The 22,454-nt window shown below is 43.7% G+C and overlaps 1 protein-coding gene across 1 annotated transcript in view; it reads left to right on the forward strand.

Moving 5' to 3' along the window:
• The first annotated feature begins 978 nt into the window (after nt 1-978).
• Nucleotides 979-22,454, forward strand: part of SHTN1 (shootin 1) — a 91,925-nt gene continuing 70,449 nt past the window's right edge. The window contains exon 1 of the mRNA XM_032224987.1: nt 979-1,168. Within this exon, the coding sequence (XP_032080878.1) occupies nt 1,111-1,168 (58 nt within the window). The 5' untranslated portion in view covers nt 979-1,110. The remainder of the gene's footprint in view (nt 1,169-22,454) is intronic.

The following is a 22,454-nucleotide window of genomic DNA, read 5'->3' on the forward strand; positions in this document are numbered from 1 at the left end:
AGGTTGAGACCCACTGATCTAGATGGATACTGTGGGAAAACCTGCTAGTTACCAACAGGGGTGGGTTGCTGCCGGTGTCGCTGCTGGTTTGCTTCACGCATGCTTCGCCAGCTATCACTTAAATGTCCCTGAATAGAAAAGATGAACTAATTTGCGTTTTCGAGTTCACAAAGCACTTTCTTCTACAGGTTGTTCTCAACTTACCACAGTTCATTTAGTGACCGCTCAAAGTTACAACAGCACTGAAAAATGTGACTTAGGCTCGTTTTTTCACTGTTACGACTTTTGCAGCATCCGCATTATCATGTGATCAAAATTCAGAAGCTCGGCGTCAATAGAACTGTTGCTGAGTTCCGTGTGTGTGTGTGTGTGTGTCACATGATCCCCTTTTGTGACCGTCTCGGGAGCAAAGTCAACGCGGAAGCCAGATTCACTTAACAACCGGACAGCTAACTTTATCAACCGCAGTGATTCACTTAACAACTGTGGCAAGAAAAAGGGCATTGCAAAACTCCCTCAACAAATATCGCACTTAACAATGTGGTCATAAGTTGTGGACTAACTCTACCCTGCGACTGGATATACCTGGAAAAAAGGAGCAAAAGAGCATACACCCTGAACCTAAAGCTCTATAACAGTGTTTCTCAATGTTGGCCCACCTGAAGATGCGTGGACTTCAACTCCCAGAATCCCCCAGCCAGCAGAGCTGGCTGGGGAATTCTAGGAGTTGAAGTCCACGCATCTTCAGGTGGGCCAACGTTGAGAAACACTGCTCTATAATAATGTAGCCTCATCCTCCACTTGCTGCCCCCTTCCCGCTTCTCTGTGCCAGGGCCATAAAGGCCTACCCAAGACCGGAGGGAAAAAAAATCCCCGTTGCCTCCGGCGCAAGAAATCTGGCTTTCGCACATGCTCCAAGAGAAGGCCGGGCATGTGCAGTAGCCTGGCAGAGAGGCTGCTCGGGGATCTCTTCCAAGCGCCCGCCTCAAACCTCGCCCTCTCCGCTTGCATCCAGGTGCGAGCGGCGCCATTTAGCCGCCATCGGGGCGGAGGGAAGGTGGCGTTTCCGGGTACCCCTCCGCAAGGCGCCCCGCGGGCCGGAGAGGCGAGATGAGCGGCTCCGAGGAAGAGAAGCAGCTGGAGCTAATCAGCAGCCTGAAAGAACAAGGTAAGGCTCCAAAGCCGCCCGGCTTAGCTTAAAAAACAGCCCTTGTCCGACAGCGCCCTGGCCAAGCTTGTCAGCGGCGCGCTTTCGCTTCTGCTCTCCTTTTCGGGGCGGCTCAGAAAAGCGGCTTCTGTAGGCAAACGGGTCCCTTTGCCGCGGAACGGCCTTTAGTGTCAGAACCGAAGCAGCCGTGACTCTGGGGACCGGCCTTTCAGGGTGGGGTGTCACCTCAGAAACAGGAGATTTGTGGATCCCATCTCAAGACAGCTGTTCGGTGACCGGCCTGATTCTACGCGGAGAATCTGGATCCAGATTTCTTATTCCTCTCTTTTCTTTTCTTTTGCCTCCTTTGGCCGCTCTCTCTCTCTCTCTCTCTCTCTCTCTGCCTATCCCCTTGGGCCCGCACTGCAGGAAAATGTTGCAGTCCACCCACTTTCGTTTGGGGACGATTTAACCGAGCCTTAATTTACTTATTTAATCAAGGCTTAACTTATCAGTATTTTTGTATATGTGTGTGTGTTGGCCTGGCAAGTAATAATAGATTCTATCCATTGGGTAGATTTGGGATTAAATAGATGAAATCATCTAGAAATATCTTCTCACTTACTACTTCTTTCCCCGTGACCCGTCAAAACCGCGTTCCACAAAAGCGCGGTCGACGAAATCGCGTATGTGACGCCATCACAACGCGACGAAAAAGATCGAAAAATTGAAATAAAAATTAAATTACAGCAAGCCGATTCACATAAAGGTAAGGTTAGGTTAAGGGTTAGGGTTAGATTTAGAGCGTTAGCGTTACGTTTAGCGTTAGGTTAAGGGTTAGCGTTACGTTTTTCGTTAGGTTAAGGGTTAGGGTTAGGTTAAGGGTTAGGTTTAGGGTTAGGTTTAGGGTTAGGTTTGGGGGGGTTAGGGTAAGGTTTTCGCTTTATTTTTACATTTTTCGATCTTTTTCGTCGCCCTGTGATGACGTCACATACGCGCTTTCGTCGACCGCGATTTTGTCGTCCGCGGTTTTGTGGTGGAACCCTTCTTCCCTCTTTCATTTACAAGAGTTGTAAAACCCTTCGCAACTGAACAAAAAAGTGTCCAGGGAAATCACTTAAAAACAAAAATAGAGCTGAAGATGTTTAAGACTTTGCTTCAAAATTTAGCACGTCAATAGATAATACATTCCTGGATAGGAAATTAAATTTAACTCATAACTTAGTGCTTAGCAGTTTTTAATGCTTGGGCGATCCGGCCTTTGATGCTTTGGGCTACAGCTCTGAAAATACAGTCTCCTAACTTGTGAGTTTAGGGAACAGGCAGATGCTTAAGTGCTCACTCAGTGACAAAATGGAATGATTGCAGTCCAGCTGATCTCTTCTTCTATCTCAGGTTGTTTGTGGGGATAGCAACGGAAAGGAATGGAGAGAAGCTAATGTTCTTAGAAAAGAAAATAGTATTAATGAGATTAATTCACCAGTATAACTGAATAGATGAAATCATCTAGAAACATCTTCTCACTTACTACTTCTTCCCTCTTTCATTTACAAGAGTTGTCAAACCCTTCACAACTGAACAAAAAAGTGTCCAGGGAAATTACTTAAAAACAAAAATAGAACTGAAGATGTTTAAGACTTTGCTTCAAAATTTAGCACTTCAATAGATAATTGAAGAGCCGAGGTGGCGCAGTGGTTAAATTCAGCACTGCAGGCTACTGCTAGATCAGCAGTTCAGCGGTTCAAATCTCACCGGCTCAGGGTTGACTCAGCCTTCCATCCTTCCGAGGTGGGTAAAATGAGGACCCAGATTGTTGGGGGCAATATGCTGACTCTCTGTAAACCGCTTAGAGAGGGCTGAAAGCCCTATGAAGCGGTATATAAGTCTACTGCTATTGCTATTGCTATAATACATTCCTGGATAGGAAATTAAATTTAACTCATAACTTAGTGCTTAGCAGTTTTTAATGCTTGGGTGATCCGGCCTTTGATGCTTTGGGCTACAACTCTGAAAATACAGTCTCCTAACTTGTGAGTTTAGGGAACAGGCAGATGCTTAAGTGCTCACTCAGTGACAAAATGGAATGATTGCAGTCCAGCTGATCTCTTCTTCTATCTCAGGTTGTTTGTGGGGATAGCAATGGAAAGGAATGGAGAGAAGCTAATGTTCTTAGAAAAGAAAGTAGTATTAATGAGATTAATTCACCAGTACACCCCCTTTCTTGCTGTCTTGTGAGAGTTAAAGTTCATTTTAGACTACTCTTCAAAGCAGTAATAACTCTGTGAGTTTCAGTTAGCTTACACTGACTTGATGCCATGTTGTTTTGTTTATTATGGTACTTAACACTTTAACAAAATCCATTCAAACGAATATAGACCAATAAACCAATGACGGGAACCGTTTTTGGCCTAAAATCTTAAACCTAGACCAACCACTGACACGAACCCCATACAAATTTTTATCTGGAGTTTTACAGTCTCTTACTCATTCATGAAGCCTTCCAACATCCAGGTTCTCAACTCATCCTATGTAACCATATGTCTGCAGGTGGAATAGACAATTTCTTTCCCAATAGTGGAGTGGGCTCTCTTTTTAGTGCTGAGAAGATTGGATATGAAACTTTTCGGTTTTGTTAACGCTGAAAGAGAGGTGCCTTTTCAAAACTCAGTGGCAGGGGGAAAGGCATAAGTACTGGAGAAGAGAAGATAGTTCTTACCTTGCTATAAAAAAGTTGTGAAAAGGTTAATCTCCAATGTCTTGAACTGAACTGTGATCTTTTACAGGCAAACTATTTGTTCTTCTAAGCTACAAACTATGCCAGGGGTCCTTAACTTGAAATTTGCAGAACAGAGTCTCCCAAAATAATTGCTATAATAGTGTGGCCAAGTATAAAACTTAATTTATCAGTAAACAAGGAAAAACACTAGGCACTCATCATTTTCTTTTAAAGAATTTTTGATTTGATCAGGCGTAGAGACATTGTTTAATTGGGTGCTTTGCTTTGCAGCTTGCTAGCTTCCCATTCCAGCCACCATTCGGCATTCTGAATCAGTTGAGATGCTCTACTTTCAAACTTTTTTGTGAAATTTCTGGGAACTTCGGGATTTCTATGCAGATTTTGCCTCTCGGTGGAGTTTTACATCAACAACTATAATCAAATAATGTTTCCAGTTATTAATAACCTAAGCATAATCTAATACAATCTAATACAAGAAGTTGTGTTTTGAAAGATTTCCAAATGTGAGCTTTTTATTGTGATAAAGTAATGAATTAAGTAGAATAAAAAACTTTAGAAGAAAAACTCTAGTCAGTTAACTATCTTCTCAAAGAAGCACCTTATATATAGGGAGTCCTCAGCTTGTGACCACAATTGAACTCAACATTTCTGTTAAGTAAGATGTTTGATAAGTGAATTTTGCCCCATTTTATTTCCTTTCGTGACACAGTTGGTAAGTGGATCACTATAGTTAGTGACCCAGTTGTTAAGTGAATCTGGCTTCCCATTGACTGCTTGTTCAGAAGGTGACAAAAGGTGATCACATGACTCTGGGATATTGCAATGTATCATGAATATGAGTCGGTTGCCAAATGTGAAAAGTGGTCATAAGTCACTTTTTCTGTGCTGTTGTAACTTTGAACGGTCACTAAACAAACCACTGTAAGTCAAGGACTACCTGTACTGATCCAGCTCAAAGGTAGCAAAATGTGTGGTCCAATCAGGAATGGAAGGACATTCCTGATTTCTGAGACATTATGTATTATATTTTTAATTTAATAAGGATAAAAATAAGAGAAGCCATTAAAATATAATATAAAATAGTGCAAGTTTAAAAAGAAAAAAAGTTATTGCACTCTAGCCAACATCCATTAAGAGTTATGCTATTTGTAAAATATCAAGTCAAGTTTAAGATAAAGACATTCAACAACAAAGCCCAATTGCTTGTGGTCCCACCTGTGAATTAACTTTGGAGAAGAAAATTGGAGAAGTAGCTAGGAGAAGCATCTTATCAGTGGCAATATTTTATGGAATTTTTGGGGGAAGGGAAGTATGGTAGTCTCTGGTACTGGCTTCTTCAGCGTATCTCAACATGCATTTATTTACTCATACATGTATAGGATAGTCAGTGGTTCTAGATCCAGCTTTCTCCCTACTATACATTTTTAAAATGAACATTATTTTAACACATTGCTATTCTTTTTGAATTTGTTTAGTTGTGGACAATATGACTGACATACATTCGTAAGAGCAATGTTGAGTGTTGACCTCGATAGAGATAGCCATATCCTTCACCAAAGCAACAAAAGGGAAAACATGACTTAAGTGCAAAACAAAAAGAAGACATGTGCAAAAGACTTAGGCAGATTCCTCCCAAATTCACCTGACTATGGGGGTCGGGGTGCGGGGTGGGACTAACAAGTCAGACTTGTATGGTTCTATTATTATAGTCACAATTAATAAAAGTAGTTTTTGCTGAGTAGAATTGATTTCTTGGTTTGGTCTAAATAGCAGGACTGACACATAGTGTCTGTGTACGATATCTCCATCTGTTATTTTGACACAATTTTAGTTGTAAGGCAATATTTATGTGGTGTATGTAAAAGGATTGAGTAGAATTAATGGATGTAATCCTGGTCAAACACAGTTTTCATCACTTGGTAATTTAATATCTTGTATGAGTGTTGTCAAAACTGCACTGTAATACATTCCATATATTTATGGAAATATACCATAGAGTGCTCTTCAAATATATCAGAATACACTGCATAAATAATGCAGGATGGTAAGTATTTATCTTTCCTGAAAGTTTGCTTGATGTATCAACGTTGGGTTTCAGAAGAATACATTGAGTACACTGTTAGCAAGGCCTGTTCTCATCCTACCCAATAGCTGGATAGGAAAGGTTCTAATCATGTAACCCCGGTACACGATTTATGGTCTTTCATAAAGGACAGGACGGGGGGTGGCTCAGTGGCTAAGACACTGAGCTTGTCAATCAGAAAGGTCGGCAGCAGTTCGGCGGTTCGAATACCTAGCGCCGCGTAACTGAGTGAACTCCCTTTACTTGTTCCAGCTAGTGCCAACCTAGCTGTTCGAAAGCACGTAAAAAATGCATGTAGAAAAATAAGGACCACCTTCGGTGGGAAGGTAACAGCATTCCGTGCGCCTTTGGCATTTAGTCATACTGGCCACATGACCACGGAGAAGTCTTTGGACAGTGCTGGCGCTTCGGCTTTGAAACGGAGATGAGCGCCGCCCCCTAGAGTCGGGAATGACTAGCACATATGTGCGAGAGGAACCTTTATTGTTACCTTATACAGGACAGAACCCACAGATTTGAATTGGAAAGACTTGTCCCTCTCTATGATGATGTAATAAAGTGTTATTTCAGTTCAGGTTACAAGGGTTACTTCAGTTCCCACCCTGGCTGTCTCTTAAAAGATACAAAAGGTGGGGTGGGATGGTGGTGGTTGGATTTCTAAATGAAAATATTTTGTTGAAATTGGATCTTTAAATTAAAATTGAATGTAACATTTTCTTAAAGCAATGTATAAAATGTGAATATACCGCAAATCTATTATCATAACTAGGAATTGTTGTTCCTGTCATTTTGTATATGCATGCCTGTTAACAGCGGTGTATGGAGGTAAGAGATAACATACCTGATGAGTCCTATCCTGTTGACATGGTATGAGCACAACACATACAATCAAGTCCTAACCTCCCCCCTCTAAAGTTGCAAAAATGAAAAAAGTCAATGAAAAAAGGAGAAGGTACACAGGAAGAAGGAGCCTCCATAAATGTAAGAGAGAAGGGAAGGAAAGAACAGAAAGTGAAGGAAAAAATGAACAGTTCTGCAATATGTATTCCAAGCATCCTCCGCTGACTGTTGAAGGAGCACCTGTTTAGCAGTGTCTAAAAGCATTTTTCTCCAAGAATATTGTGTAAAGTTCCTATTACCATAGAACACTGAAGTGATATTTTAATTTCTAACCGAAGAAGTGTAGTCTTCTAGTAAGAAAATATTTGGTTTTTTTGTCTGTCATTCTCAAGAGTGAAGTGAGAAAAAAAGACCAGATCTGAAAAGCCTATTAACAAGCAGGAAGACAGAGATAAAGAAGAAAACTGTTAACTGTACCAACCAGTTGACTTAACAGATGTTGCTTTTATTTCTAAATGTCGCATTTAGACTTAACTATCAAAAATATATGAGCGTTTTTTTATGAAATCTTAGTTTTCTCTCTGTCTCTGGTGAGTAATAGAAGTTTGCAAAAACATTCTATGAATGGTGTCTTCTGTGCATGGATCAGGGAGCATGTGTGATCCAAAGTCATAGTGCTTTATTAATATACAGATGCGGAGCATACAGGATATGTTCAGACAGGTGCTCCAAGTGAATGCAGTGGAGGGACAGAGGTTTTGGTTGCCCAGGAGTGTAAGGATGGGGGGGATGCAGGTAATACCGTAGCTGGGAAACCATGTTTTAGTGAAGTGATAAGGGATGTAGATTGAGTATTGGGTCAGCAAGTAGGTTAGCACTTCAGGTAGATGAAGTGAGTAAGATACACAGTAGTCTTATATACCAAATTGTTGTGACTCAGCAGTTTTGCTGAGAGTTCTTTCGGGATCAAGATTCATTAGGCAGCTGGGAGTGGTTAGAAGCAAGTTTGGAGATAAAAGGACGGATGCTGCCACGCCCCAGTTGCTGAAGTCAACATACGTTCCTTCATTCCTTCGTGTGTTCCGTGTCTGGTACAATATTGCTTGCTTATTACTCGTGATTATGCCTGTTACATTTGGATAAATGCTGTGGTGTTTCTTGTAAACTGATCCGTGAAGACTTCGGAAGAAGTGCATATTGCTTGTAAGAGTATTGTTTTGAATTCTTATCGGAGATTTATGTTTATTTTATTTTCTGGGCTCGAAGCCAGTTTGAACTGAAAACTGATAAAGACAGAAGTCCCTTTTAAGTTTGTCTGCCTGCGTTTGTTAACGAGCCATGCAAGGGAGGGGGTCAGAACACCAAATAAATAAGTATAATAGTATCAATTAAAACCCAGGATGATTGTCTGCAGCAAGGCAGTGTCATACTGTACATGCATACAGATTGGAATCCTGAACTATCATGTTTGCAATCATCTTATATTTACAGAAACTAGTGTCACCAGCACAAGTTAGAAGAGTTGATTAACACTTTTTGCAAATTAAGATTTGGGCACGCAAGCATCACCTGAACAGGGCTATTATTTTGTTTGTTGGAGAAAAAAACTACATAGGAGAAAGGGCGTTGGTACTTACCTGATACGCCTCTTCTCATAGTGGGGGGAGGAGTATCCAGAATGGGTTGACTTTGTCCTCTCATGATTGGATGAGTCAGATAAGCTCTTTGAGCAACGCCCCCTGGCCAGCAGGACTACCCATTCTTTTGACGAAGAGCTCCATCCGACTCGTTGCACCATTCACTCCAGACTCTTAATTCAGTTCTTAGCTTTTATCGTCTTCAACATCAATATTTATATAACTTCATAAAACTGTGAACATAAAACTTAGTCGTACAAACATAGTCAGGGAGGGACTGGATACTCCTCCCCCCACTATGAGAAGAGGCGTATCAGGTAAGTACCAACGCCCTTTCTCCATAGTGAGGGGGGAGGAGTATCCAGAATGGGACGTACCAAAGCCTGCACGTCCCTAGGGAGGGAGACCCCAGAGGCCCCATGTCCCCCGCTCGTGCCAGTTGAGGCGTGGGCTCCGCCCTGTGAACCACCTGCAACGCCCTGCGACCAAGAGGCCCTGCGTCCAAGAGGCTTTTGCCCTGCGGGGCAAAAGAGTCCAGTTTATGGTTCCTAGCAAAGGGAGAGGGGGAAGCCCACGTGGCTGCCCTGCAGATTCCGGCCAGGGCTGTCTGCGTGGCCCAGGCCCTGGACGTGGCTGCGCTCCGCGTGGAGTGAGCTGTGATATGATTGGTGTCTGTAAGCCCTGTGATTGGTATGCAGTGGCAACGCAGGTTTGCAACCACCTACCTATTGTGGTGGAAGTCACCCTGTTACCCAGGCCCCTATTTGGAAGGAAACAAACAGAGCTTCGGATTTCCTGTCTGGCCTGGTTCTCCTGAGATAATCCTCAGAGCCCTCCTTATGCCCAGAGTGAGCCACTTCTTTCCCCACGTCTGGACAGAAGTTGGGCAAATCAGTTCCTGGGTTTGATGGAAGCAGAAGCCCACCTTGGGATGAAGGGCGTAACCCCACTCTGTCTTGGTGGGGGAAGCAGAGACCCTCCCCGGTGGAGAGCTTGCAGTTCGTATATCTGCCTGGCGGGGGGGATGGCCACCAGAAAGGCCACCGTGAGAATCAGGAACTTAAGGGAAGCTGTTCGTAAAGGCTCAGATGGAGCGCCTATTGGAGCGTCCCCTACCCTGTGTAAGTCCCAGGAATGGTACTTGAACGCTGCGTGCGGTTTGGGGTTGGAAGCCCCCTTGAGGAATTGCCTGACCACAGGAAGGTGAGTCAAGCTCTGGTTCCTGCCACGCAGGAGAACTGGCGAGAAGTCTGGGACCTGTCTCCTAATTGTGTTAGAAGCTAACCCTCTGTCCCGGCCTGCCTGGAAGAGGTCCAGAATCTGAGGCACTGAGGCCTGGCTAGGATTGTGCCCCAGGGAATTACACCATGAGGCAGAGGCCTGCCACATGGAGCCATATATACGCTCTGTGGAAGGTGTGTGGGCAGTCTGGATAGTCTGCATCACCCTGGGGGGGGAAGGGTCTTTCCCCAGGATGCTCCGTTCCAAGAGCTAAGCGGTCAGCTGGAGCCATTGACGGTCAGGGTGCTCCAGCGACCCCTGGTTAAGGGATATTCCCTCCTGGGGGATTCTCCATGGCCTCTCCGTTGAAAGCGACTGGAGCTCTGCAACCACAGTCTCCGGGGCCAGAGAGGCGCCAACAGAACCCCTTCCGCCCCCTCCCGAAGGGTTTCCCATATGACCCTGGGGATCAGGGGTAAGGGCGGAAGGCATACTGACAACCCCTGGTCCAGGGGCTTCGCAGATCGTCCGCCCCTTCTGCCCCCCCCCCATGTCTGGTACCTGGAGATGACCCTCAGGAGCTGAGCGTTGAGGGGCGTGGCGGATAAGTCGATCTCCGGGTGTCCGAAGCACTCTGCTATTTCCTTGAAGATTGCTGGCTGCAGCTTCCGCTCCAAACTGTCCCCTTGGTCCGGCTGAGCCAGTCGGCTCTGATGTACCCCACCCCTGCTATATGTTCTGCCCTCAGCGAAAGTTGTCTAAATTCATAGGCTATCTGAGGTGCTTCTGCGATCTCTCATAGTCGGGCATCCCATTCTGAGTTTGTGGTGGGTTCTGGCATGGGGACCAGCCTATCTGACCCTTTTTCCCCCCGGCCATAAGGGTGCTATGATTCTATGGCTAGGATTAGCGCAGAGATATTCTGAATGTAAACACCGATGGAGTTTAATGGGCGGCCACTAGAGCGTGTGTAACGATGAAGTGAGGGAAGCTAAGGCTCACAATAAAGGCCTGCCACAAAGGTAAATTAATAATAATAACAACAAGAACCACAACAACAATAATGATAATAAAATAAAATACAAAAGGGGGGCATCTTCCCGCCTGATAAAACCAAGAAAGATTAAGGAAACAATTGGTCCCTTGCTGGGAGAAAGTAGCCCGAAGGTGACAAGCAGCAGGGGTAGAGCCGAACTATTTAACTTGTGCTTGGCATCTGTCTTTACCCGAAGGGATAAACTATCCAACCTATCAAAAACAGCACCCCAAAATCAGAGTAGGAACCCAAGATGAGATAGGGAAGAAATGGTAGCCTGTCTATCTTAGGCAAGGTCCAATTCCCAGGACCGGGTGGGTTACACCCCAGGGATCTGAAGGAGCTGGCGGATGAGATCTCCAAACAACTGAAACTATATCTATCAGAGCTCCTGGAGTACCGGAGAACCACTATAGAATTGCTGATGTGATTCTTCCCCTTCAGAAAGGGAGAAAAACCGGCTCGAGAGCCCAAAGCCAACATGGGTTTGTCAAAAACAGATCATACCAGACTAGCCCTATTGCCTTCTTAGATTACGGTGACAACCCTAGTGAACCATAGGAATGCCATTGATATAGTTAACTTGGACTTCAGCAAGTCCTGATAAGGTAGACCCTAACCTACTACTAGATAAAGTAGAAGACTGAGGATTAGACCTAGTCACACCAGGTGTCTTGGTAACTGGTGCACACACCTGTACTCCTCAATGGAACTGCCTCTTCATGGAGGGAAGAGTGCAGTGAGTCCCCCAAGGCTCAGTGTTGAGCCCAGTACTCTTCAACATCTTCATCAGTGATTTGAATGAGGGTGTTAGGTGTGTAAGCTAACATTTGGGATAGCAAAATATATGCCATGATAGTAGTACTGTTTCTTTAAGAACTGCTGTTATCTCAAGCGGTCATAAGAAGGAGCCAGAATGACTGTTAGCTCTCTGTTTGTTAAGTGCTGATGGGGGGGGGTGTCATCAGGTTAGCAGGTGACCCCAGGCTGACAGGAATAGTCAACACTTCAGAATACAGGCTAAAGATACAGAAGGATTTTGATACCCTTGGACATTGGGCACTACCTAGGAAAATGGGATTCAAAGAGGTAAGGTTCTACCTTTAGGCAACGAGGGTGAAGTGCACAGGTACAGAATACCTTGCTCCACAGTAGTAACTATGAAGGGGATCTTGGAGTCCTAGTGGACCACCCTTTAATATGAGCCAGCAGTGTGCAATAGCTGCCAGAAAACCCAACACAGTTTTTGGCTGCATAAACAGAGGAATAGAATCAAGCTCCCGTGAAGTGTTCATCCCACCTTATAAGGCCTTGGAAAGGCCAGATTGGAATTCTGCATTCAATTTGGTCACCATGATGTAGAAAGGATGTGGGGGCTCTAGGGAGAGTGCAGAGAAGAGCAACAGAGGGGATCAGGCTGGAGGCCTATGAAGAACGGTTGCAGGAATTGGGTAGGTCTAGTTTACTGAAAGGAAAGACTAGTGGAGACGTGATAGCAGTGTTCCAATATCTCAGGGGTTGCCACAGGGAAGAGGCAACCTGATTATCCTCCAAGGCATCTGAGTGCAGAATTAGAAGTAATGGGTGGAATCTAATAAGGAGAGAAGCAACTTAGAACTGAGGAGAAATTTCCTGACAGTTAGAACAATTAATCAGTGGAACAACCTGCCTCCAGACGTTGTGAATGCCCCAACAGTGGAAGATTTTAAGCAGCTGTTGGATGGTAATAGCAATAGCAGTTAGATTTATATACTGCTTCATAGGGCTTTCAGCCCTCTCTAAGTGGATTACAGAGTCAGCATAATCAACTATTCAAGCTATTTAGCTCTCATCAGCTAGCCATAACCTTGCTGGGAATCAAACCTGTGCTCTCTTGCCTCTTAGGCAGATGTGTTAACCATTGAGCTACAGGGCTCGACTAGTAATGATAGCCATTTGTCTGAAATGGTGTAGGAATTTCTGCTTAGGCAAGGGGTTGGGCTAGAAGACCTACAAGGTTCCTGCCCCCTCTGCTATTGTATTGCATAGTATTGTATTGTATAGCATTTGCTCTTTGCCTATTCACCCCCACCCTTGGAAAGCCTTGGGGGAGGGGGGTAATCTCTAACCTGATTGGAGGTTCTTCTGTCTCTCCCTGGGGGCTGTGGCCGGCTGAATACTCTTCCTTGGCTTGGGCCACGTGGGGCCCCTCCCCCTTCTTTCCAAATGGTTTTGCAGGGCAATTGCCATCGCCCCGCCCTCAGAACTTAGCCACAAAAAACAGCTTTTGTTTTGCCTCCTACTCAGGGACTTCCCGCCCCTCCCCCCTCCTTCTCCTACTCAAAGGAGAATTTTCTTAAGGGTGAAGGAGACTTAGCCCCCCCCCAAAAAACCGCAGCTCTTGCTGGAAGCCTTTTTCTGATGGCATTCTCGCCCCCAAGTCTCTTTCTCCTACTTAAAGGAGAGTGTCCTTAAGGGTGGGGGGGGGCTTCTCCTGTTACTATGCAGTTAGAAAGGGAGAGAACGGGCTTTTAGGCAGGATTTCTGAAGCACCGAAGCCGAAGGGAATCCTCCCCTGGGAGGGGAGGAGTTCTCAGGTTGGGGGGGGGAGGGTTCTTCGTGCAGTCTTGTGGCAGCTGCCTCTGTGATTCATCTAGGAAGTAGGCGTGGGGGGGGGAATCCACCGTCTGCCTCTAACTCCCTTAACAAGCCTCCTTTTGGCCCTTTGCTGCGTCCCCCGCCCTTGGCTAATGCCTCTGCGATGGTTTCTCACCTTTCAAGGGCTCCACAAGCCTCCGGTTGTGGCTGGAGGGCTGAGAGTTGAGGCTCTGCCTGCCTCCTCTGAGCTGCTGGGGGCAGCCATCTTGGACCACGTAGTTTCAAGATGGCCCCGGCTCCAAATTCAAACGGCTCCTCCTTGCTGGAGCACATGGAAATGGCTTTTGCCTTTGCAGGCTTGCCATGGCTGCAGCTCTCTCCCCCTGCCTCCCGCAGCTCTTTCTAAGCCTTTCCGGCTCTCACCTTGTCGGCTGCCATCACAGGTGTTCCAGGGTATTTTAGCCACCCTCGTGGCTCAACCCGAGGGGAGCAGAGGAGCACTTCTGCTCCTGATTAGCCTTTGCATCAAGGGCTGCCTCTAGGAAGCATATTGCCCTCTCCTCCTGCCTGCCCGGCAATTGTCCTCCCTGAGTGACTCCATCTCACTCAGTGGCCAGGGCAGCGTGCCGCCCCAGGGGGCTTGTGGCAGTCCAGTCCTTGCAGGAGGAGGCTGTGTGCGATGAAGGGAGGCAGGATTCGCCGGGTCCAAGTTTATTTTCCTTACTCCTTTGTAAATTACTGGAGTTACCGAGTAGTGCAACCTTTCCTTGACGATGAGTCAGAAGAATGGGTAGTCCTGCTGGCCAGGGGGCGTTGCTCAAAGAGCTTATCTGACTCATCCAATCATGAGAGGACAAAGTCAACCCATTCTGGATACTCCTCCCCCCTCACTATGGAGAAACAAGTAATATTATAGCAATAGCAGTTAGACTTATATACCGCTTCATAGGGCTTTCAGCCCTCTCTAAGCGGTTTACAGAGTCAGCATATCGCCCCCACAGTCTGGGTCCTCATTTTACCCACCTCGGAAGGATGGAAGGCTGAGTCAACCCTGAGCCAGTGAGATTTGAACCGCCGAACTGAAAATAACAGTCAGCTGAAGTGGCCTGCAGTACTGCACCCTAACCACTGCGCCACCTCGGCTTTTAAATATTGCTATTTAAAACCCATTTTTATTATAGCAGTCGTGATTCTTCTATCAAATATTATTGAATTGCAATGTCTCACTTTCTTCATTATCAAGGATACTGGTTGTGACTGCTTGAAATTATGTTTCAGCAAGATTTGGAGTTTCAAAGGTTCCTTTTCTTAACCTGTAACAATAAATAGCCTTCAGCCATTGTTAAGTATATCTCCTTTTGTCGGCTAGAGTTGAGTAGCAGAAGGTAGCAAGGAATGTGCCTCTGAATAGTCACACTATCAATCACAGCCGCCAAAGTTAAAACAAGGATAACTTTACTTGCGTTAACAAAAATAAAGTAGGATAAACATTCTCCAAAACAAGCAATAAGTAGTCTTGAATTATATACACAGTCTATGATACAGCACGTTGGTTTACAGATGCTCAACTCACGATTCACCATGTAGACAGTAACTAACATACAGAGTAGCCACCATCCAATATACAGTATTCAACTCCAATAACGAGCACGGAGAACATACAGGAACAACCAGGAACAAACAGTACTCCCTCTTATGGCTGATTAAAGCAACAGCATCCAATCACATCTCACTTGAGCATTTAGACAGATACATTATTTCAATCATGGCTTATATATATATATTGCCAACCCAAGATTACATCCCTAACAGCCATTCATCAGTAATTGTACTGGGAAGGGTTCATTTCTTCGTTATTTTACAAAAAAAAAGTGCAGGTGCAGTTTTGTTTGGTACTAAATAAAATTAAAATCATGATTCCCCGCCCCCAATGAAAAAAATTCACAAAAATGATTGCTTCTTTACATGTTTGTCTACAAATCCTAAAAAGTTAAACTAATATCCACCGATGGGGAAAAAATTATTTATTTATTTATTGGCTGTCAATCTTACCACTCTGGGTGACTTACAATATTAATTGTAATATTAAACATGTATCGGTATTAATATTATATCAGACAATAATAATATATTCCCTTTCCATAAAACGTTCATTCATTCATTCATTCATTCATTCATTCATTCATTCATTCGTTTTGATAATTAAACATATCATGGAGGAGTGATATAAATAACTTTAAATTTAAATGAAATAAGCCCTGTCCCAAACAGATATTTTATTTTTTTCTATAAAAATGAATTAATAAATATAATTAAAATAGTATTTCCCCATCCAGATGAATCCCAGTCTACGTGCTAGAAATTGTAGGCACCCTTTTAAGGCAGAAGATTCAGGAAGGCTGAATTCAACATTGTGACATTCCCTCCACCACTTCCCCCCCTCCTTATAATTATGGGCATTTCACTAGACTAGTAATTGATCTAATGAATCAATAAGGTGAATTGCCATTTCCTTAAGGGACTGTTCTTGGGAATTATAACAAAAAAGGAAGAAGAGGGCAATAACTTAAGTATATAGGACACTGTTGTAGAACAGTGTCTGAATGATACCCACAAGGCTTTCAGCAGAGGAAAACAAAATTGGTCTTCAGTGCTTTAGTTCAGTGTCAAAAGTGTGAGAAGCTGAACGTTGCTTATGAAACAAACATATCTTAAATGAAGTTTGTATATTTATTCTGATACCACTAATTTCATTCATTGGAATACAGGATAAAATATAACACCTTAATTCAGGGTTTCAAAACGGGCTGGAGGGGACGTGGTCAGAGCTTGACATTACTCATATTGGGGGCACTAGTGAAAACAGGCTCCCGAGCTCTGTTTTCGGCTGGGGCTGCCTCCTGCAACCGTCTGCTAGTGAAAATTGAGCTCGGGAAGACCATGCATAGCCCTCCTGAGCTGGTAGAGCACTGTGGCGTGGACCAAACCTTCGCTGTTTCCAGGGCGGTCCCTCCTGCCAGATCTAAGCACCCGCTGGCCAGATGCAGCTTAGTTTAGTTTAGTGAAGCTAAATACATCACTAATTGCATTGTCCAGTTCATCTAAAATTCATAAGTCATCTGAAGGATTCCATTTGTATATTGTTTGGAGCATATAAATAATGAATAGCTCTTTTAAGTCAGTTTTAGCAGCTTTTTTTAAATACAGGAGGACAGAATCAGAAAAGGAAGACAAAGGTCATTGGAAACACAGTATAAAAATGCTATTGGACATGGGAAATGCTTATCCTGAACACCACAAACTCTTTTCATATACAGTAATTATACCTCAATGTATTTAGAATACATGAATTCATATGCACTCAGTTACTCAGTTTCGGTCTTTGGTTACCTTTATATGTTATTTTAATGCATTCTTAGATCCACTGTTATATTTTAAATAGATGTTGTTTATGTATTTATTTGTTATGTCAGTGTTATACCAGTTTCTAAGATTCCTGACAGTTTATTTTAACCAAAAAAAAAAAAAGATTAAAACAATTGGCTATGAAATACAGATTGTTATTCAGGAATTATGCAAAAATACCCAAACCCACCTAATCTCTGAATAATAATCTTGAAAAGTATTGCACTGTCTAAATTGTCTTGTAGATAGCTGATGGAGAGTGTACCAGGTCTCCCAAGTGGCCAGATGTTCTTGAGCTTTGAAGCTGCAAAACAGTAGACCTACTTTAGGATCTACATCCTCTTGTGATGACTCTTTGCTACATGAATGCATGAATTAGGCAGGTTCAACCGAGAGGATACCTCCCTACAACCAATTAGATCCCACAGATTAGGCCTCCTCCGAATTCCATCTGCTAGCCAGTATTGACTAGCAACTCCCCGGGGGAGGGCCTTCTCTGTGGCTGCTCCGGCCCTCTGGAACGATCTCCCCGTGGAGATCCGGACCCTCACCACCCTTCTGGCTTTCTGCAAAGCCACTAAGACCTGGCTGTTTCGGCAGGCCTGGGGCTGATGAGTTCCCAGCCCCACTTGAATTATTGCGACTGTTGTTGTGTTTTAATTTGTTTGTCTTTTTGTTTTCTGTTTGTACTCCCCTTCCCCTCTGTTTGTTAGCCGCCCTGAGTCCCTCTGGAATAGGGCGGCATACAAATTGAATAAACATAAACATAGGATACTTAGGGCAGGGGTCAGCAAACTGCAGCTCTGGAGCCGCATGTGGCTCTTCCCTTCCTCTGCTGCGGCTCTGTCACCGGTCAGCACCACAATTTTGAGAGGAGCTTTCGGGGAGGGGGGGAGAAGCACAGTGCACCAGGAGAAGGCTCTATGGCAAGGAGAGGGTTTTCCAGTTGTCTTCACAATTGATAGGGCTTTCGGTTATGACAGGTAGAGGAAAAAGTACGCCCCGCTAGGAGGAGATTCTATGGTGGGGGGGCTGAACTTCTGGTCAGCTCCAGAATTGAACCGGGGGCTTCTGGTTAGGAACTTTGTGGCTCTCGGTGTTTTCTTTTCTGTGGGAAACAGGTCCAAATGGCTCTGAATATTTAAGTTTGCCGACCCCTGACCTAGGAGGCTCAGGAAGCAAACATTATAACCAAAACCAGCACTTTCAATTAGATTCAGACATATATCAACCAGTGGATCAAAAAAGAGATATATAGCAACAGTCATCTACCATAACCAGACTACTACATTTTAGAATTGCACCTTCTGACTCATTTTCCCCAGGTAAATTTGCTACTGTAATACAAAATGATAATGCCACAAGTTATTGTCATCAGGGCATTCCTGGAGTGCATCAACCAGAATTGTGTTAAGGCACCATAGTTTTATCTGCTTTTGCAGCAGAAGCTGTAAGTTCAAGAAAATTCCTCAATTGTGTCTCTCCTTAGTCATTTAAAGTCCTAATATGACCTTTGGAACTACGATGTTTCTGGATAAGCAGTAATTCTGTTTTCAAGGAATTTATCAGAAATGGTTTATACCTATGTAATATATAGTCTCCTGAAGCTGATTAAGACTTCTATGGTGTCTCTAGTTGGACTTGGGATTTGCAGTGGAACATTGCCAATGGTCACACAACCCTTTACAAGTTTCAGAATCCATTATACAAACAAAGTATTTCTTAAGGTTTATATTTTGTGCTTTTATTACAAAATTGGGAAGACCATGATTCGAAAGCCTCCAGACAATTCTGAAAGTAGGTTCCTCCTTCAGAGCTATTTCCCCCTTTTCAGTTCAACAATTAAAATAATTTGGCAGACATTTTCTAGAGGCAAGTCCTCTATTTAAACTACATTATATCTCTGCAACGTTCCTTCCTTTACTGTACTTGCTGAGTCACTTTGTGACAAATAGTTTCTCAGTCTACTATCTTGTTATATTTATTCCCTTCCACAATAATCATTCCATATCATCCTACTTTTCAAAATAGTCTTGCATTGCTTAGCCTTTCATTTGTGTTGTCATTTTGCAACTTCATTGACTTCCTGCACAGTTCTTGCTGCTGAATATTTAGCTTTTAAAAAATACCTTAACTTTATTTAAAAATGATTTTAAAATTTAAAAATAATATTTGTATTTACAAAGAAAAACACATTTATTTACTTTTGAATGTTTAAATGCTAAATTTAACTATAATCGTCATTTTGCAGGTATACAAGTAAGCAATAGGATGGTAACAGACTAATTAATCTTATGAATGAATAAATGTAAGAATGAATGGCATCATTAGCATTGTCTTTTCATAGGACACAGTGGAAGAAACTTATCTCAGTTTAATTTTTAAAAAGAGAGGAAATTTAGGGAATTGTTGGCTAATAGTATTTTCATACACAGCTGTATATCTCGTGCATGTATTTCAGCACAAATTGGACCCAATATTCTACCATTTTTACATCTGCCAACGTACTTAGCGAACAGCCTCTACTGAATTAAGCATAGGAGAAAAACTCCTAGAAAGGATATGAAATCTCCAGGGATGTATAAGTTGAATGATTACTTGTGAGATCCCTTCCTGACTAAACTTTTTCAAAAATAATGTTGTACTTGCCCACTGGAACAAACTATAACATACCGTATATACTCGAGTATAAGCCGAGTTTTTCAGCCCACTTTTTGGGCTGAAAAAAGCCGCCTCGGCTTATACTCGAGTCTACAACTGGATCCGGCAGTGCTGTTGCCTGTTGGAGGAGGAGGAGGCGAACCAGCCTGCCATCGCCAGCCACCGCTAGCCCTGCCGCTCTTCCCACCCCCTTCCAAGCCCCACAGTCCAGCGGATGGAGCAGCGAAGCCCCGGGGCTTCGCTACTGCTCCCCGCATTTTCTGCACAGGGATCCCTTGGAGAGGGGATTCCAGCCTGCCATCGCCAGCCACCGCTAGCCCTGCCGCTCTTCCCACCCCCTTCCAAGCCCCACAGTCCAGCGGATGGAGCAGCGCTGCTCCATCCGCTGGACTGTGGGGCTTGGAAGGGGGTGGGAAGAGCGGCAGGGCTAGCGGTGGCTGGCGATGGCAGGCTGGAATCCCCTCTCCAAGGGATCCCCGTGCAGAAAATGCGGGGAGCAGTAGCGAAGCCCCGGGGCTTCGCTGCTCCATCCGCTGGACTGTGGGGCTTGGAAGGGGGTGGGAAGAGCGGCGGGGCTGGCAGTGGCCGGCGATGGCAGGCTGGTTCGCCTCCTCCTCCTCCAACAGCACTGCCAGATATCCGCCCAACGCTGCGGGGGCGCCAGCGGGAGCTTTGGCGGCTTCACCTCAGCCGCAGCGCTGGGCAGCAAATGTGCTGGTGCTGTTGGAGGAGGAGGAGGCGGCGGCAGCAATAGCACCTGAGGACAGGACAAGAAGCAATGGAAACTTGTCAGAAGGAGACTCAAGCTGGAAATAACGAGAAATCTGACAGTAAGAACAATTAAAATCCTAGGAAAATGTCCTTTCATGAAAAATTACTTTTTCAGTTAACTCTGCCTGACATTAGTTGGGTGAACAGAAATATTAGTTGGCCAATTCTAAAAGGGAGCACCAGAAAGAACTTAAAATATTTTTTAAGAGAGCTGGGTTTTTCATTTATATTATATGTATGAACAGAATTAACACAAATTGCAGATACCAATCAAACATAAAGAAAAAAGGATGAAATAATGCTCATTTTAAAAAACTCAGTGAAAATAAAAACAATATACCAAGAAGGTGGCATACTGGTTGTGATTTGATCTCTTCGGGGGATCCCGGGGATCCCCTATACAAGTATTTTAATATTGCAGACTTGCAGTATTATAAGTCATACTGATATTATAGAACACTTTAATTAAGCGGGTCCCTTGAATAAACATAACTTTGAGTTTCAAATAACACTGATTTTTTATTTTTGAAATTTACCGTAGCTGCTGCATTTCCCACCCTAGGCTTATACTCGAGTCAATAACTTTTCCAGCTTTTTGGGGTAAAATTAGGTGCCTCGGCTTATATTCGGGTCGGCTTATACTCGAGTATATACGGTATACAATCTTCAAAAGGAAAATGGGTAGGAAGCTGTTTGTGATCATCCAATTAGTCTGTTAGATACTTATAAACTTTATGCTTCTTCTAAAATTAATTCTTAATAAATGAGAAGATTGGGAAGAAGAATTATTTATTAGTTATCCAGAATAGGCAGGCTTTCAAAAAGGGCATAGTAAATTAGATTGCTGTATCATGAAGGCCCTTATTCATAAATATAACAAACATACAAAACAATTCTTTGTGGCCTTGATTGCGTGGCACGACAAAACCACGCTCATCAAAATCGCGGTGATAAAATCGCGGCGCTAAAGCTGCGACGTCATCACCGCGCATCATCACCGCCGCGACAACAGCGCGGCAACAGAAGGGCGCTGTAAAACGGCGCTGCGGCAGAAAGCCGATTTCAATTAAGGTAAGGGTTAGGATTAGGTTTAGGGGTTAGGTTTAGGGTTAGGTTTAGGGTTAGGTTTAGGGTTAGGGTTAGGTTTAGGGTTAGGTTTAGGGTTAGGTTTAGGGTTAGGTTTAGGGTTAGGTTTAGGGTTAGGTTTAGGGTACTGAGTGTTTGGGAATGCGCGGATTTGCCCTCCGCGATTATGTCATCGCGGTAGGGTCGCGTTTTTCCTTAGTGCTTAGAACGGCGCGAATTAGTCTTCACGCTTATGTCTCCGTGGATAAGGGCTTTGCGGATTTGTGGTGGAACCCCTTGATTGATCTTCTGTCTGCCTTCTTTAATGGATAGTTTTCATCTGTGGGACAACTAGTTAAGATAGACCTTGAGAGATCCCTACTGAAACCTAATAATTGAACTACATATCAGCCAGCATAAACTGGGCCCACAAGGATCCTTGTTAGACTCTGTTTCACGGGAGTCAAACTCGCGTTGTTATGGTGGTGTCATGTGATGTATTGCGACTTTTCCCCCCTTTGCTAAACCGGACGTGGGTAGGGCCAGCATGTGACACATCTGGCCTGTGGCACGTTCGACAGCGCTGCCCTATTTTATTGGACAGAAGAGGCAAACAGGGCTGCTTCTTTCGCTTCTTATTTAACTTTTATATTAATAATACTGCTAGTGGCCATGAAATCACAAAGTTGCTTCATCCTATCACTTAATGTATGGAAAAATTCAGTGTTAGTGTATGCCATTGTCATGGCTCTTTATTTCCTATACTGAGATTGGCTTTACAAGATTGGCCATACTAACTGATTATTATGAAATGGAAAAATTGAGCATAAATTATGATAAAACAAAGGTCATGGATTTGGCAGAAATAATACTAAATGCAAATAGAAAATGTATGCCCAGCAAATAGAGCAGTGTTCCTCCTTTAAATGCCTACATATTACCTTTCATAAATCCCTTACATGGAAAACACATTTAATTACTGTCTTAGCAACTGTCCCTGATACAATGGGTACTGTTCGAAGGTTTCTCAGTTGTAAATGATTCTAAAGATTATATTTAAAATATTCCTGGCAAGGCCAGAGCCCAGATAATGTATGGGGCTGAGTTCTGGTTGTGGGATGAGAAGGTGCCATATTTTTCGGAGCATAAGATGCACTGGAGTATAAGACGCACCAAGATTTTGAAGAGGTAAGTTTTAAAAAAAGGTTTTGCACTCTGTGAAAATGGGGCATGCAGAGAGTTTGAGAGGCCTGCAAAGTGCTCCTGGAAGGTTG

This window comes from Thamnophis elegans, chromosome 10, assembly GCF_009769535.1.
Source record: "Thamnophis elegans isolate rThaEle1 chromosome 10, rThaEle1.pri, whole genome shotgun sequence".
Lineage (NCBI taxonomy): Eukaryota > Metazoa > Chordata > Lepidosauria > Squamata > Colubridae > Thamnophis > Thamnophis elegans.